This window comes from Fusarium falciforme, chromosome 1 (genome assembly GCF_026873545.1).
Source record: "Fusarium falciforme chromosome 1, complete sequence".
Taxonomy (NCBI): Eukaryota; Fungi; Ascomycota; class Sordariomycetes; order Hypocreales; family Nectriaceae; genus Fusarium; species Fusarium falciforme.
Genome location: NC_070544.1, coordinates 3,723,663 through 3,740,315, shown reverse-complemented (window position 1 = coordinate 3,740,315; position 16,653 = coordinate 3,723,663). Strand labels below are relative to the sequence as shown.

The 16,653-nt window shown below is 54.3% G+C and overlaps 6 protein-coding genes across 6 annotated transcripts; 2 read left to right on the top strand and 4 right to left on the bottom strand.

Annotated features, from left to right (window-relative positions):
* Window positions 1-1,293: 1,293 nt before the first annotated feature.
* Window positions 1,294-2,523, bottom strand: NCS54_00104600 (Hypothetical protein; the record flags this gene model as incomplete). Its single annotated transcript, XM_053146681.1, has 1 exon — window positions 1,294-2,523. One exon carries the CDS (start codon window positions 2,521-2,523, stop codon window positions 1,294-1,296), a length of 1,230 nt encoding a protein of 409 aa, XP_053002656.1.
* A 1,742-nt stretch (window positions 2,524-4,265) lies between these two features.
* NCS54_00104500 (IU-nuc-hydro domain-containing protein) lies at window positions 4,266-5,720 on the top strand (the record flags this gene model as incomplete). The annotated part of the gene is made up of 4 exons (XM_053146680.1): window positions 4,266-4,305; window positions 4,353-4,455; window positions 4,507-4,676; window positions 4,735-5,720. The coding sequence occupies 4 exons, from the start codon at window positions 4,266-4,268 to the stop codon at window positions 5,718-5,720; spliced, it is 1,299 nt and encodes a 432-aa protein (XP_053002655.1).
* Window positions 5,721-5,970: 250 nt separating this feature from the next.
* NCS54_00104400 (U6 snRNA-associated Sm-like protein LSm8) lies at window positions 5,971-6,380 on the bottom strand (the record flags this gene model as incomplete). Its single annotated transcript, XM_053146679.1, has 3 exons — window positions 5,971-6,165; window positions 6,221-6,297; window positions 6,353-6,380. The coding sequence occupies 3 exons, from the start codon at window positions 6,378-6,380 to the stop codon at window positions 5,971-5,973; spliced, it is 300 nt and encodes a 99-aa protein (XP_053002654.1).
* Window positions 6,381-8,342: 1,962 nt separating this feature from the next.
* On the bottom strand, window positions 8,343-9,766 carry NCS54_00104300 (CYCLIN domain-containing protein; the record flags this gene model as incomplete). Its single annotated transcript, XM_053146678.1, has 2 exons — window positions 8,343-9,188; window positions 9,299-9,766. 2 exons carry the CDS (start codon window positions 9,764-9,766, stop codon window positions 8,343-8,345), a joined length of 1,314 nt encoding a protein of 437 aa, XP_053002653.1.
* A 495-nt stretch (window positions 9,767-10,261) lies between these two features.
* On the bottom strand, window positions 10,262-11,821 carry NCS54_00104200 (Hypothetical protein; the record flags this gene model as incomplete). Its single annotated transcript, XM_053146677.1, has 1 exon — window positions 10,262-11,821. The coding sequence occupies one exon, from the start codon at window positions 11,819-11,821 to the stop codon at window positions 10,262-10,264; it is 1,560 nt and encodes a 519-aa protein (XP_053002652.1).
* Window positions 11,822-13,238: 1,417 nt separating this feature from the next.
* NCS54_00104100 (Hypothetical protein) lies at window positions 13,239-14,774 on the top strand (the record flags this gene model as incomplete). Its single annotated transcript, XM_053146676.1, has 1 exon — window positions 13,239-14,774. One exon carries the CDS (start codon window positions 13,239-13,241, stop codon window positions 14,772-14,774), a length of 1,536 nt encoding a protein of 511 aa, XP_053002651.1.
* Window positions 14,775-16,653: the final 1,879 nt, after the last annotated feature.

Here is a 16,653-nt window from a genome sequence, read left to right as displayed (position 1 = left end):
TCACCTCATCCTATTCGCTCCACCACCACCATGCAAGGGCCTCCTCTTTTTTGAGAGGCTCCAGCACCGGTGCCGCTTCTCGTTCATCATGAAAGTTAGTCTGCATCTGAGCTCTTTTTTTTTCTCCTCCCGCCACTCCTGACTGTATGTAGTCTCATGCATGTGAGCCAGACGGTTAAGCCGGGGCGTCATGATGGAGTCCGAGCTATGGATCTCACCCATGAACTCTCCGCAGATATCAAACCACAGCAACTTTTGACGAGACAAGACAACTGGCAAATCGATATCGGCCTTCGCCAAGATCCAATCGTTTCCTCGCTTCTGGGGTTGTTACATGCCACCCCCAATTGACCTCCCTGGGCACCCATGATGAATCCATGACTCTCCCGTCATCCATCTCATCATACCGCAACTTCCCTAACCCGCCCTGCACTTACCTATTAACCGCCTCCTCAGTTCGTGTAAGCCTCAAAACCCCCTCCAGAAACGCCGTGGCTTCTGCATTCCTCACGCCACAGATGCCTCTATCCGACCTTGGCCTCCTCCAGCCATTGCTACCTACATAATTGCAGTAATACACCCCTTGCGAGCCCTTGCCCTTGCCCGTGCCCTGCCTCCAAGACGTGGACACAAACCTTATCCTTGCCTTGACCGCCAGCTCCAAGCAGGGCGTTCAAATCCCATGGCCGAGGTAGGCAGTTGGTCTTTCGAGTCCTAACCAAGCCCAGCCTATCCCCTCATACTGCACACTACTCAGGCAGCAATACAGGACATCATTTCAATACTTGATTCGCAGCTAATTATCACTCGTTTTGTTCTCTTCCTCTTGGCGATCATTGTCGCGTGCTTATGAGCTACCAATACATACATACATGACCCAGCTTCCTCGTGTCCCCCCTTTCAGCCTATATCTCGACCGTAGGCTTCCCTCGATCCCACGGCTGGCATGTGCCTCTCGCTTTTAGACCGTAGATGTGAACTGTGTCCGTGATGTATTCCATCGGATTCGTTATCTTCGACGTGGTGTCTCGCTTCGATAGAATAAACCTCGACCATGAAACCTGAACTCCCAACCACAAACGCTTGTGCTACCGCACCCGACCATGGTCCTGACAATGTCTGTCTGGGACATCGTCTGAGGATCCAATTTTTCGCAGGAAGGGGGAAAAAACTGAAGAAAGGAAAGTTGCCAACTAGAAAACAGTGAAAGGGAAAGAGAAATAAACGTGTTCCGAGACACGTTGTGTACAGAATTGGGCGAGGATGCCGTTAGAGAGAGGGTGTTTGTTATCTTCAAACGTCCCACTCCTCCTCCTCCTCTTCCTCCTCATCGGCAACGTCGTTCTTGTTGGTCAGAGCCGAGAACGATCCAAAGGACTGGGTGGGCTTGGAAGCCTTGTTGCCAATGGGCTGCTGGGGCTGAGCGGCGGGACGAGCAGAGGGCTCGTCGCTGGATTCAACCGAAGGCGCCTTCTTGGAAGCCTTCTTCGACTTGGTCTTGACAGTGCTCCACTCGTCGTCATTGTCCTTGAGCATCTCAATCTGCTCCTCCTCCGAGGGGAGGGACTCGGTCCAGTTGCCACCAGCAGGCTTGGGGGCGTTGACGGCGTTGGCAGGGGCTTGCTCATAGGTGTCGAGAGGCTGGTGGAAACCGTTCGTCTTGGGAGCTTCGGGGGCCTTGGGGGCACCCTCCTTCCAGACAGACTTGGCAGCCTGAGCAGCCATGAACTGAGAACCATCCTTAGCAGCACGGCCCTCAGCAACGCGAGCAGTGCGGCGCTGCTTCTCCTCGAGGACCTTGCGCTCCTTCTCAGCCTCCTCACGAGCAGCCTTGGCGGCCTCGGCCTTCTTGCGGTTCTGACGCTGCTTCTTGGTCTCAACAGGGGCAGCGGCCTTGGGGGCCTTCTTGTTCTTCTTCTTCTCCTCGGTATCGGTCAGACGCAGAATGCTGGGGCGGGCCGGGGCGGCCTCGAGCATGTCGGAGACGTCGCCGGCAACAGCAACGGCGGGGCCAACCTCGGGCGAGGTGACGGAAGACTGGTCGTCATCGGCGTCGGCACCGGTGGTAGAAGAAGGCGCCGACTCCTTGTCCTCGGTCGCACCAGCCATCTTGTTGGCGCGGGACTGCTTGACAGACTTCTCTCGCTGCTTGCCAGAGTCCGCCTTGGCCGCAAACTTGGTGCCTTCCTTGGCCTTGGCGAGTTGTCTGGCGAATTCGCGGTTATCGACTTCATCCTTATCGTTGGAATTGCTCAGCCAGGCGCTTGTGTCGGGTGCTTTAGCCTCTTCCTTGGCCTTGGATGCCTTCTTAGAGGCTTCCTGAGCCTCCGAAGCAAAGGTTTCCATGCGCTGCTTCTTCTTCCTATCCTCCTTGCGAGGCTCAGCCTGCTGGGTCTTGGCCGTTCTCACAGGAGCAGCCTTGGCCTGGTGCTTTTGCGAGGAGTAGTGGTAGGCCACATAGCCGACGCCAAAGATGGCAATATAGCCGGCAATTGTGTAGAGCATACTCATATCGTCAGACATTGTAAATTGGTGATGGGTAGAAATGTGATTGTGGCGATTCGGGTTTGACTCGAGCTTCGGACGAGGAACGGATCGAGGTCGAGTTCGAGCTTGGGGTTCAGGGGATGAGCGGGACGCAGGAGCGTAAGAGTGACGAGCGAATTGGTCAACGACCGAGAAGAAAAACCAAAGACTGGTGCAAAGGTTGATGGTTCAAGATTGGGGAGCAAGGACGAGAGGCTATGCGCAGGCGCGAATTGGAGTTGCACCTAGAGGTAGAGGGACCGCTAAGCTGTCGCAATCATGAGGCCAGATTGTCTTCAACAGCAAATCGGATGCCCACGCAGGGTAAGCGTCGACGGCGTGGGAGATAACGGATGAAAAGGAAGAGAAAAGAGTCGATGATGAAGAAGAAGGAGAAAGGGGGAGAGGAGTCGGAAGTCGGTCGAGAACAAGTCAAGAGCTTGGCGCAAAACGAGAAGAAGACACCAGGTGGCTTGAAGTCAGCCAGCCAGTCGTTTCTGCGCAACCTGAGGCGAGGAAGGGTCGCGGGATTGACTGAAATGGCCCCGAGCTGCAGGGGATGTGACGGGCAGTTCGCTCTGAAGGTAGCGCAGCGGCGGGGGCTTCTTAGGGGCCCTCAGAGTTGGGAATATCGAGTGGGGACGGTCGCAGGGAGAGGTACCTCGACAGCCAAAGATGGGTGAAGTGGTACACGTGTCGGTTTGATTGAGGACAGGCGCAGGCAATTTCACTGCGAGGCTTTCGATAGTTGATGTTCAGATGAAGCTGAGTCGTGGGGCAAATGAGTGTTGGTGGATGGAAATATGAGGGTAGGGTTTGGTGAGGAGAAGGTTATGATGATGATGAGAGGAGGACGAGGTAATTCCACCTCCTGCAGTTGAGATCTCGACTGCTTTTTGAGCAACTGGAGTAAATGGACAGGTGGACTCTATTGACGACAATACGAAGCCAGGGGCGCTCAGGGGAGGCCGGCTAGGGAGGAAGACCCCCGGAGAATGGAGTCTTGGGGCATTTCCGGCACCCTGGCTCTGGCGCTACAGCACCTGCTCTAGTGGGAGATGTAGCGAGTCCTCCAGTAAACCCAAATGACAATGGTACGGTCACGTGCGCATGAGGTGGTCGAGTTTGTGTTACTCAGCGAACAATACGCAAGCTTCTGCGGCACCCGATTGGATGCCCTCGTGAGCTCACTCCTAGAGCCAAGACCACCCAAGTTGCACAGGTCTCACAAGCTCCCTGACGCCTTGGAACTGTATAACCTCTCGGGCTGCTGACGGGATGACAGGTGCTCGTGTAGAGCTTCCTCAGAACGTCGCTCCCAACCTCATATCACGTAGCAGACAAAACTAGCTCTACAGCCGGAGATCGACATGTCTCATGAACTGAGAACTGGACCCTCCAGGCTTATCTCAGCAGTTGTCACCCCACCTGCCCAAAACTGACAAGGAGGGGAAACCCCAAGCAAGCTCCATGTGAAGCCGCGAGCAAAACAAGTGAATCAAGTTGCTTCATCTCTATCAACCATTAGCTTCAAGTAGCTTTCCTTATCTTTTTGGTTTAGTTGACTTGGCTCTATTGGACATTCTTATTCGATCCCACCGCTCCTTCCCTTTTGGAATTTGCGCATATCTCTCCGCCTTACTTTCACCGTCTCTCGCCTCTCTCTAAGGACCCTTATTACCTGCAACACTGAACTTTTTGCCGAATTCTAGAAATCACTCAGTCTCACAACTACCAGAATGGCTCCTAAGCAAAAGATCATTATCGATACAGACCCAGGTATGGAGCCAACTTCTCTCTTTCCATTATCCTCTAACAAGCTCAAGGTGTCGATGACATCCTGGCTCTGCTTCTGGCTCTAAGTGCCAGTCCTGAAGAGCTTGAGGTTCTCATGGTATCCGTCACATACGGCAATGTTCCTCTCCAAAGGTGACCCCACAGCTTGACTTGGTTTCCAGTGCCCGACTAATACTATGGTAGCTGCCTCCGAAACGTTGTGTCTCTCTTCCATGTTCTTGGAAAGGAACTCGAGTGGAGAAAGTCCTCTGGTAGGACTGAAGGCTACGAGGCCATGAAGGCGAGCAAGCCTATTGTCGCTGTCGGTCCGGAACATGCTCTCTGCGACGAGGAGCTTATGGCAGACTACTTCCGTGAGCTCCAACTGATCCTTGCTGGCTCTGTTCGATCGCACTAACAGGGTTGGCTTAGACGGCGCCGATGGCTTGCATAACGTTCATGAGGCTCATCCTGACCTCTCTCCTTCGGAGACTTGGAGGGAGCTTTTCAAGGAGGGTGCAGCAGGTGCTCAAGACTACTCTCCCTTCTTCACCCCCTCCAAGGCCCCAGCCCACAAGGAGATCCTTCGTCTGCTTAAGGAGAACCCCGTTGACACCATCTCGATCTTGGCTGTTGGACCTCTGACCAATGTGGCCATGGCAGCTGCAGAGGACCCTGAGACATTCCTCCGCGTGAAGGAGCTTGTGGTCATGGGCGGAGCCGTGGACTGCGAGGGTAATGTAACTCCTGTCGCCGAGTTTAACTGCTACGCGGATGCTGTGGCAGCCGCTCGGGTATACGCCTTGACGTCGTTCAACCCACGCTTCACGATGCCGGCAGTGCCCCAGGAGCTCTCGACACTGCCTCCTTACCCGGCCAAGCTCTCTCGGCAGCTCAAGCTGACACTTTGCCCACTTGACATCACAACTCCTCATCTCATTAACAAGAACTATTTCGCGGCAAATATCAAGGCCCACATCGATGCTGGAAGCCCCCTTGCCCAGTGGGTGTCCCATTTTGTCACTGGTGCATTCCAAAAGATCGAAGACATGGAGGGAGATGACAATGAGCCTGGGCTTTCTTTGCATGATCCCTTGACTGTCTGGTACATGCTGACCCGGGATGACCCCAAGTGGAAGACGCCTGAGAAGCTGGAGGATATCCGTGTCGAGACCAGCGGTCAGTGGACACGCGGCATGCATGTCGTTGACCGCAGGCTCAGGGTGAAGCCGGCCGAGGTTGCTGTCGCCCTCTCAGCGAACCCAGACGAAGACCCTCATATTCAGACCCTCGACCAGGTTCCAGGTGACGACATGTTTTGGTTGAGCGTGCGCAAGGGCAACCGTGTCAACCGTGTGATTGACTCTCCCGGCCACGATATCTTCAAGGAGGTGCTGATGCAGAGGATCTTTGGCTAGGATGGCCCGGCACTCGCTGGTCATGTGCCGGCTCTATATAGTCGATGAATCCAAGTATATGAATCGAAGTGGCCGTCTTCAAGGCCAGAATGAATTGTCTAAACTCCTTGTACTCGAACGCCAGACCCTGCCAATTGCACAAGACAGGTGACTCCAGTCTTCCCGCCATAGATGCCGTACCCTAGAAAAGAAACACGTGGGAATAATAATGCAGTGTAGGTGACCCCTCTTCTGTGTTGACGGTGATGCTCTAAATGTGTTTTATGCCTCCGATCGCTGAGCCCTTGACTTCTGTCCAGTTGATGCTATCGTCAAGCGCCTCGTCCACGAGGCCGATGGAGCAGACATTGTCGCCACGCACGAGGTATAGGCCCAGGGGCACTTGGGCTGAGGGTTCCGGATCGTCGGGTGTTCGGATAATACGCTCTATCGCATTGTTCAAGACCTGGGAGTGATCGGTAAGCGGAGGCTCCAGTAGAGGGGAGGGGTAAGGCACGCACCAAGTTTGTTGTGTTGTCGCAGGCTGCTAGGGTTCCGACGAGAATTCTCGAGTCTGCTGTGACGATCAGGACTTTCTCTGTGGTACGTGTCAGCTGTTATCAGGTCCCCCGAGCTTTGTGGTGGTGATTTACTGTTTAGGTATCCGCCGAGAGTAGCCATGGTGTCGACGGGGCGAGGTATGCCTTCAGAGGGCCTATGTGGGAGTATGTTCGGTTTCAAGCGGACGTCTGAATTCTATGTATGCGCTCGTATGAAATTGGCGGCAGGACACGGCGGTGTTGGTGGTTGAGTGTCGGGTGAAGCTGTTTCGATATTCACAGAGGGCTGCCGAGTTGGACTTTTTGGAGGAGCTTCTGAGAGGTCGACGCTAACCCACTTTAGGCACCATTTGCACGACACCGCAGGACAAAGCTTCCTGTATGATGGCAAAGACGCACGCGAGGCAGCGAGTGTTTATTTGTAATTTTTCAGGATAGTTTGGCCAGTATTTGAACGCAAGCTTGCATAATTCTTCGCTATTCCCCGTGACTGGCTGGTTTTGTTTAGGAAAGGTACAAATCACTGGGTATCGGGCTTCATCTGCTAGGATGGGAATCGAGAGCAAAACATACATGCTGCACTGCAAGCTCGCGACCCGAACAAAGGGAGTGCAGTGACGACAGATCAAGCAAGAACTACGCAAGTAGATATACTAAGTGAAACGTCGTGATGCAGCTAGACGAGAGTAAGACTTGGTGAAGGAGACAATCAGCGAGGAATCCATGATGAATGGGCTACCCTAGAGATGGCGATCACGTCGACAGCAGCAGTCCTTTGGCAAGGCGTCGACTAGACGGCATCAGAGGTCAATGAAATGCCGAGACAAAACCAGCAGGAGAGAACTTGAATATATATCTTGGGACAGTGATGTGAGTAAATCCTGCGTTGACAAACAATGACCACGTCTTCGCAACACACACGGGGAGCTGGCAGGCAGTGGGCCACACATCAATCAAGTTTCGGCATATCTACGAGTCTTCTTCACCACCCAGGCAAGCCTGAGAAAGCAATGAAAACGGAGCTCAACAAGTGTGAAATTCGCGTCACCTGGAGGCAGTGTAATACCAGGGACACTGTGGGCGGGATCGTGTGCAAGCACAGAGGAAGCCGCCCTACTGCCAAAAATAGGAATAATCACGATTGGTCTCCTTAGAGACCTTTCAGAGATTAAACTGAAAAGAACAGATACTACACTTGATCTAAGCCAAAAGGCAAAGAGAGCTAAGGAGAAAGGAAAAAGAAGATAAAATTGTGAGAGGGAAGGCGAGGTTATATAGCTGATGCCTGCTGGGCGGTGAGGAGGGCTGATTGGCAGAATTTTGGCGGTGCGGCCTGAGGCTCTGCTTTTTGAGATTGCGGTGAGGCTGGAAGGCAGCAGTGACCCGCTGTCAAGTGGGTTTGGGTAACCAGAAAGGGCTGGTGGGAGATTGGCATTGGAATCACCGCCATTTTGAGGCTCTGATTTGCAAAGATGGGAATGGGTAGAGAGGAGAGAGGGTAGTACATGCATCAAGGTTGCGTTCATGCCGGTAGAAAGCATGATGATCTCCCGTTCTGGATTGCGAATATTCACGAACGAGTTGCCGAGACAATCAAGTAATTCTGCATGATTGAATGTCTCGGGCCATAAACGCAGGTGTTGTTGAAACACCACAAGTCGTGGTGGGGAATGGGCACGATAGCTTCACCGACCGTGTCGAACAAGCAAGAGTGGAGGCCAAAAAGGCACGATGCTCACTCGGCAAACATGTGTCCCATGTTCATACGCTGAAAGAGCGGGAATACCAACATAGATCATAAAACGTTTATATTTGCGGCTCGCAGAACCGTCTTTTAGCAATTTCATCTATGGTGCCTTGAATGATCATCAGAAAATACCTGCGTCGCTGGTGCGTCTACCAACTGCATCCAAACGCCAAACCCTGGGAGCGCCCTCCCTTGTGCCGTACTGTCCATACCCTTCAGACGATGCCTTGCAAAATACCGATTACCCCCCTCAAATAGACACAGATTTGCAACTAACTGGAAAAGACCGGAACGCCTCTTGGTCTCATACTAATACAAAGCCAGTGCCTCGCCGTCTCACTCCTCGACCAGCTCGCCCTCTTCATCCTCCGAGTGCCTGGCTCGCTTCTCAGCCCTTTCGTTCTTGGGTTCGCCATCGTCGGGCTCTCTCCGTTTTAGAGGTGATCGTGGTGCATAGTCGTTCTCCTCTGACTTGGACTGCGATCCTCCTTCTCGGCCGTCCTTGCTGATGCCGTTGACTCTGGAAGCGGCGCCAGGGCTTCGACTCGCCCGGTCGCCCTCCATCGGGGTGCCTGTTGTCGATGACAGTGTGTCGGGCTGGCTCAGGAGGGTATCGCCTCGCCGTCGGGTGTTCTCAAGGTGAAAGGCTGGGGATGGCAGCGACGGGTTCTGCTTTCTAAGCGGATTCTCCGTGTAAAACTCACGCATCACCTCAATAGCCTTGGAGCACCGATCCTCATCGCCCTTCAAGTGCTTCCACCAGGGTTCGCCGTCAATATCGTCTATCTGCTGGTTCGTGTGCACGCTGGCGAAGAAGATTGCACTAATGGCGACGTCTCGCGCCTCGATCAAGAGTGGGATGGCCGTCAAGCAGGCATCGTTGCAGAACGCCCAGGCGGCTTGTCGCAGATGCTTGTTGTGCACGATCTCGAGCTTGCCCAGAAGCTTGAATAGGTGTTGGTAGGGGTTGTCGATCATGAGGTCGAATGTCAGCTGTTCCAGCATGACCTCCTCGTACGTCAGGATGCTGTCTCGCCATCGCCAGTACTCCTTGCTCTGCTCGTCGATGATGAGCTTGGCGTTCTTCTGCGCGACCTTGGCAACCGCGATGATGATGTCCTTTGTTTTCCGACAGTTCTCCTCGACCTTGTTTGCCAAGAAGAGAGCTGTGGCAGCGATGTTCTGGTGGAGAAGTGTCAGTGACGTGTTACGGTGAGCTGCATGAAAGATCGAGGGGCACATTGTCATGGTGTCTGTGATACCGGGAGGGGTTGAGGGTTGAAATGACTTACGTAGTGATGTATGCCGCCCTTCTCTGGGAGCATTTGGCAGCGCATGTAGAAGCGATGGAAGAAGACGCCGGCCACCCAGAGTGTTATCTGAGGCAGGTCAAGCATGACCCCAGCTTGGTAGATAAAGTTGACACCCTTGGCTCTGCGCATCCTCTCCTCGGCCGGCGCGAGGCCCTCGATGATGCTGGGCGTGCTTCGCACCTCGTTGGAGGTGAAAGACCATTGGTTGGGACCGGCTCTTGGTGTTTGTGCGCCAGACTGCGCCGGCGACGCCTGGCTCCGGCGCCGCTGGGGTCTCGGGGGAGATGTTCGTGTCGAGTGCTGGGGAGGAGTAGGAACTGCCGGGGGGACCGCATCGCGTCGTCGGGGAGATCGTGATCTGGAATCGCGTTCCGGTCGAGGGTTTGCGGGCAGGCTCGGAGGCTGATAGCCTTCCCTGGGAGGTCGGTAGCGATCGATGCTCGCCATGGCTGTAGCAGAGAGCTTGGATTCGCGATGCTCGGGAAAGAGCGACGATGTTGGTTGGTAGAGAAGCCTCGACTGTTCTGAGACTAGAGGCGAAGATGGTGATCAACAGAAAAAAAGTGTCGAGGTATAGAAGTCAAAGAAACCTGACTTTGGCGACGAGGTTGGCGGCAGGGGCACGGCAAACTAAAGCAAACTACCTAAATCGCACAGGGTGGCGTCACATGATCCGGTGGGGGGTGTGGCACTACCAAAAGGGAAGATTCAATGCAACTCCACCTACTCCGTATTGAGGGAATGATAAAGTGAATCAATCCGGATAATTCTTCTGTTTGCTTCGGATGAAAAGTTCCCCTTTTGGAAATACAAACATCGTCAATGCAACCACCCGAGAAAACAATCATCAGGCAGCTCAGTTGTTTGCTACCGAAAGAAGCAGTAAAATTTTGGGGTATCAAAAGCGCAGTCCGTTTTACCCAGATCTATCCACCCACCTCATTAGATGCCCTCACCGTCGTTGCGGCCCCAGAGCTTGACCGTGCGGTCATGTCCTCCGCTGACAATCCATTTTCCGTCTCTGCTGTAATCTACACTCGCAACCGGTCCAGTATGTCCGCTGAGCGTCTGCACCAGCGTCCAGTCATCGGCCGAGAAGATTTTGACATTTTTGTCGAAACCACTCGAAACAAAGAATGTACTTGACTTTTTGGGGAGCTGGGCACCTTTGTCATCAACACCAGGGGGTATTCCGTCCAACGGATCATCAAGGCCCTTGTACCAGCGCATATCAGACACAGCGCTGGTGTGCGCACCAATTCCACCAGTCCGCTGCACCTTTCGGACATCCCAGCACTTGATCCAGCCATCAGCGGATCCTGATAAGACCCGGTGCCCGTCGGAGCTCCAGTCTAGAGCGTGAATGGGTTTGATGTGGCCATCGAGGTGACCATCCAGAATCATGATGGTGCGCCCGGTTCGCAGATCCCAGATTCTCCCGATGCTGTCCAGACCGGCGCTTGCCAGTAATGATCCATCCGTGTTGAAACTGACAGCATAAACACCTCTCGAGTGACCCTCCTGGAGGAGGACCTCGGCCGTTGTCTCCACGTCCCAGAGCCTCCACGAAGTATCCTCAGATGCGGAGGCTAGATAACGGCCAGAAGGATGAAATTCGATGCGACAAACTCGCTGCGAATGGCCCTGAAGAGTTGACAGGGGCGTGTCCTGGTTCAGTGACCAGAGATGAACGAGGCCCTCGGCACCGCCTGATGCCAGGTTGACTGTGTCAGGAGAAATGTTGTTTTCTGGAAGGGTGGCACCCGGGAACCAAGACAGGCCGCTGATTTTGTTGGTATGGCCACGGAAGGTCATCTTTTCTGTCAAGGTCGGTATCTCAACCAACTTGACCTGTCCACCCCAGTTGCCTACAGCAACCATCTCTCCATTTGGTGATATCCTGGTCATGCTGACGTGTCGTTCTCCAACTGTCTGACTGCCCTGAAGCTCAAAAGCTTGCAACCTTTCCTTGATCTGTTTTCGAAACTTGACATGGGTGCGTAGGGGTATAGTCGCCTCGGCTTTTTGGAACTGCACCCTCTTCTTTGCTCGAGGCAGGGAGTACTCGGCCAGCTTGATTCGGGCCTTGAGAAGCTCCGGGCCACCTCTTGAGTAGAATTCTTCCTCCTGTTCCTCTTGCGCTTCGTCTGCGGCGTCCTCCATGGTGATGTCACCACTCTCCAAACCGTCCATCTCGGCCTGGATCGTGAGAAGCTCGCGCAATCGGTCTCGGCGGTCGACAGGTCCTTCTCCAAAGAGGGTCATGGGTTCCCCCATCTCCCTGAGCTTTGCGCGAACTCGTCCATCGTCGGTCGGTACAGCGATTGTGGCGGCGAGTCGCTTTCGATTGAACTGGTTGAGAATAGCAGAAGCTTTTTCGGGCGCGACACCGGTCCCTCCCATGTGAAGGTCGTAATCGTGATCATCGGGGAGGTCCTCCAAGGCGATGCCTTGGTTCGGTTCGGCGTCCTCCACATACGCCTGCCGCGATGGATGCATCATCTTGCCGGAAGATGAAGAACTGACGAATAGGATCTCTCAGTGAATGTGTAAACGAATGAATCAGATTGGATGAGTCTGGAGGCTGAATCACTGAGTTGCGACGTTGGTGACGCCTGTAATTTTGTCGATGACGGGTGCTGGCTCAAGCTGCCTACGCGATATTGGCGGACGTGAAATTTCCAGAGCTTCACGTCTGGACGGCGCTTTGTTTCGCCGGCGGCCGACGACAGCCCGTGTTCCAAGTTCAAAGAGGCAGGTTGTTTGGGGTTTAGCGCTCCTTGGAGACTCTAGCGCAAAGAGACCCCCTGTAAATCGGAACCCGACCGTTGCTGCCCGCTTGATCGCCGCATGCTCCAAGCCTGTCAGGTTATTGGTGATGTCAGGTCTCCAGATTGTCGGGGCTCGCTTAATGCGTGCGGTCAGCAGTGGATGGAGCCTTCTTCGTTGGCGAGAGGTATTTACGGGGCGAGAGGGGCGAGAGGGAGGCGGCGTCTGCAGAGGCAGAGCTTGTTTGCCCGAGGGATGGATGGACAAAAAGGCGGTGCTAGGCAGTCAGCCACGAGAAGTCAGAAAAGGGGCATCATATGATGAAGGTTAATCTTGATGTCGCTCCTGTTGGCCCATGACACGTAGGTTTGTTTTAATATTGGGTTTCTAGATTCCAGCAGCCACCTTCGGCGCCTCTCTCCCCCTGACTTCAGGGGCTATTTTTACGTACGAAGTACGACATGGTTACTGGCAGCCGCTTGTTAGCCTGGGGCCCTTTAATTCCTCCCCGCGTTCCAAATGGGCAGCGCGACAGGGGCCACCAGCCCGTGGCCTGGACTCTTGTCGTGGCGTGGTGTAGCGGACCGGGTTGGTATTGGTGGCACCAAATGCTGCAGGACACATTTTGGGCGTCCACGGGCCTGCAGTCAGTCCAAGCCCGCCAGAAAAAAGCCGGCCAGATGCCCTGTAGCGTCGGATGCCGCAGCGGGTGTGCCGCCTGAATGGACCGGGCAGCCCAGGGCCACCAACTTTTTTCCAATTTTTCCATTTTAATTCTCGGCCCGTCCTTTGTCTTTCCAGACTCCCTTCCTCTTCCTCTTTACACCATTTTGGTGAACAAGATCCCTTGTTTCGACTTCCTCCAGCCCTCGACCACTGCCAAATGCATATAGCAAAGCCCGCCGTCTTCCGTACTTCCTTCTTCCGCTACCAGATGCGTGTATCGTCGAGCTTCTACGAGATCGAGCGTCACTTCGAATCCCAGCCCCGCGCAGATCCGGAGCGTCGACGCGGATTCGCCTGAAATTCGCAACCCTTCGCACTTGTCCCTGACTGACAGAGGACGAGTGCTCGTGTGTAGTGGTGGTCAGAGGACAACCGTGCCGTTCCGAACCCTCGAGACCTTTTACCACTTCGCATCTTTCCCATCATGATAAGCCAGGCGCCCACCGCGGTCACCACCGTCCGCGGCTTCCAGGCTACACCTGTCGCCTCTGGCGACGAGGACTCCGACCATGGACACAACGAGACTCCAAGGCGCAAGAACCATGGCGGGCGAACCCTCATCAACGATGTCGTTAGCGCCAACTGCAGCCCTACCATTCGCGCCACATCCTCCCCTGCCATGTCAGGCATCGCCAAGTTGCGCCTGCAGATGGAGCCTCTGAGCCTTGACGGCGGCTCTCCCTGCCACTCCATGAGCCGCGCCGGAAGTCAGCAAGGCCTGGAATTTCGAAAGCAAATCATCAGCCGCACTCAGAGCCGAGAGGATGTCCGCAGCGAGGCCGGTAGTGAGGGTTCGGAGGGCTCCGTTAGTTACGAAGTCAACCTCGAAAACGACTTTGTTAGCGAGAGTGTCCGCGGACGTAGTGGATACTTTGAAACCCTTGAGGGTGGCCTCAACCCCAACCGCAAGATGACTTCGGAGGATTTTGAGCAGCTTCGGTGTCTTGGCAAGGGTACCTACGGCACCGTCCTCCTTGTCAAGCAGCGCGCAACTGGACGGCTCTACGCGCAGAAGCAGTTCAAGAAGGCCTCACTGGTGGTTCACAAGAAGCTGGTTGAGCAGACCAAGACCGAGCGACAGATTCTTGAGTCGGTCAACAGGCACCCTTTTGTCGTCAAGTTGTTCTATGCCTTCCAGGATCAGGAACAGCTGTATTTGATTCTCGAATATGGACAGGGCGGTGAACTCTTTACCCACCTGAACACAGAGAAGATGTTTTCGGAGGATGTGGCGTCGTTTTACATGGCAGAGATGCTCCTGGCCATTTCGCATCTCCACAATGACCTGGGCGTCGTCTACCGTGATCTCAAGCCAGAGAACTGCCTCCTGGATGCGGATGGCCACCTGCTGCTCACCGACTTTGGGTTGTCCAAGGTGGCTGTCGACCAGAACGAGAGCTGCAACTCGATGCTCGGGACGGTCGAGTACATGGCGCCTGAGGTTGTGCTGGGCAAGAAGTACGGCAAGGCGGTCGACTGGTGGTCGTTTGGCGCGCTCGGATACGACCTGATGACTGGAAACCCGCCTTTCCGTGGACAGAATCATGCTAAGATCCAGGACAACATCGTCAAGCAGAAGCTAGTGCTTCCATACTTCTTGAGCCCAGATGCCAAGGACCTCCTCACTCGCCTTCTTCGCAAGGACCCCAAGAAGCGACTCGGCGCGGTGATGCCCAAGGACCTCCAGACCATGAAGAAGCATCGATTCTTCCGCAAGCTCGACTGGAAGAAGCTAGCGGCCCGGGAGCTTGAGCCGCCGATCCAACCCATGATCACGGACCCCGAGCTGGCCGAGAACTTCGCCCCCGAGTTCACGGAGCTATCCATCAGCCCGACAATGACCAACAAGGATGCCTGGCCCCGGAGCGCCCCTAAGGATGACCTCTTTGGCGGGTTCAGCTTTGTGGCATCGTCGAGCTTGCTGAACAACGATGCGTTCGCAGCCTTTGCTCAGACCTGAGAGATGTGGTTAGCGAGAATTGAGCAGCAGAACATAGGGGACGAGGAGTTTGGGGTTGGGCCAATGGAGCAGTTTGGCGTATTTGCGAGCGGCGTGTCTTTTTTGCCTTTCGTCTTTTTTCTTTCTTGAGCTCTTAGATCCACGCACAGCTAGAGATGGCTGTCTGACAATGAACGGCCTAGAGTCGGCTAGAGATATTACAGTACAATAGACTCTTTGAATGTTGCACGGAATGTCGCGTCTCCGTGTAGCATCACATTTCGCAGCGAGTGACGATGATGATGCATGTGCCAACAGTGTGCGAGACGACTGGTCCTTGTCAGATCGGTAATGCTCGAGAGAGGAGCCAGCTGTGCGAGTACAACGTAAGCAGAGGCTGAGCTGGCAGATGGTGAGAGAAGTGCAGCTTGAGCGAAGCGATGCAGCATCATGATGGACATGACAGGGGAAGGGTCAAGGGAAGAGTTGGACAAACAGACTCTCACATAATCGGGTCACGACATCCGGCGCAGGGATGAGACAGCTCTGTCCGTCTTTCCATGCTGTCGTATAGTGCAACCAATCTAGCCGAGAGGCTCAGTGATTGCTAGCGCCGGCATCTGCTGTGGACTTTACGGAGCCGGTCAGTTACTGGACAATTGCCGACCGAGGTCCATTGATTCTCTTGTGTAGATGTCATGGGTCTGGGTGTTATGTGTTGATGTTTGATAGCCCGCATGGCACGTATTCGCGTCCAACAAAAAAGGTAAACTTTCCTCCACCTCCCTATCTATACCGAATCGGAAAGAAAGGATTGGACGCAAACAGGATCTTGACACTATCATGATGCCCTCTTTTTTCTTCTGCCGATTCCAATGCTTGTCTGAGATATCTGCAACTAGAGTTTCTCCCCCCGGACGCCGAGAAGGAGGGCCACGCAATCACCCAAGCGCGAGGCGTCGATACCTGCATGCCACAGCTTCAAGATTTCAGTCTTGGCGACGCAGGATCGACTGCTCAGTCATGAATGAATCATCAAAGAGTCAAATCATAGGGAGGAATTAAGCATGAATACGCCAAGACCGGGATCCTCTCTTGTGCACAGAGCTCGTTGAATGGACCTTGCGTATCGCTAATTTCCATAGAGTTTTGTTGTTTTACCCCCTTCTTGTAGTAACCCTTGTCTGGTCTGGGGAAGAAGGGTTGTCCTGGCTGACGTACTCTTCTCGAGTTCTAGACCTTGGCGCTGGTTTATTTTGCAAATTCAGCTTCTGCAATTGGACGCGCCGTCTTTACTTTGTGGAGGCCTCTTCCCCATGCGACTTTGACGTCCAAACGTGCCAGTGACATGCACGGATGCCCCAGCTCATAAGGCGATACGAAGGACTGGCTTGTGCGCCCGAAGCAGATGGTAGAGGGAAAGCTTCGCCAAGTTCATCATCTCGGCCGCAAACCTTCGTAGATTGAGGTCTCGGCGACCACGTGGGATAGGACATGTGGGATGGCCCGCCGGGAGTATGAAACCCTCCGCCGGGGGAACAAGCAGCAGCAAGAAAGCTGTCTCTATCGGGACATGATTTTCCAGCATAGGCATCGTAGAGTCTGGCATTCCCTGGCCCCAATACCGATGGGTCCAATTCCCGGGTGGGCTGTGTTGATTTAAGCTCGATCTACCGACGCTATCGCGGTAGGGGTCGGCCGCCCTTCCTCACGTACCCAGAACCATGAAGCAGACTGTGCGTAGTAACCGGGACCTCGCTGGCCGATTGCTGTGGTATTCCTCATAGCGTCAGCACCTTTTTCAAAGAGGGACCAATAACGGCGGCTTCAACACACTGTTTTCCCTTCAAAGTGGCTTATTCGAGCCAATCGCAGACCTGGACAAACGGCTTGACCATCT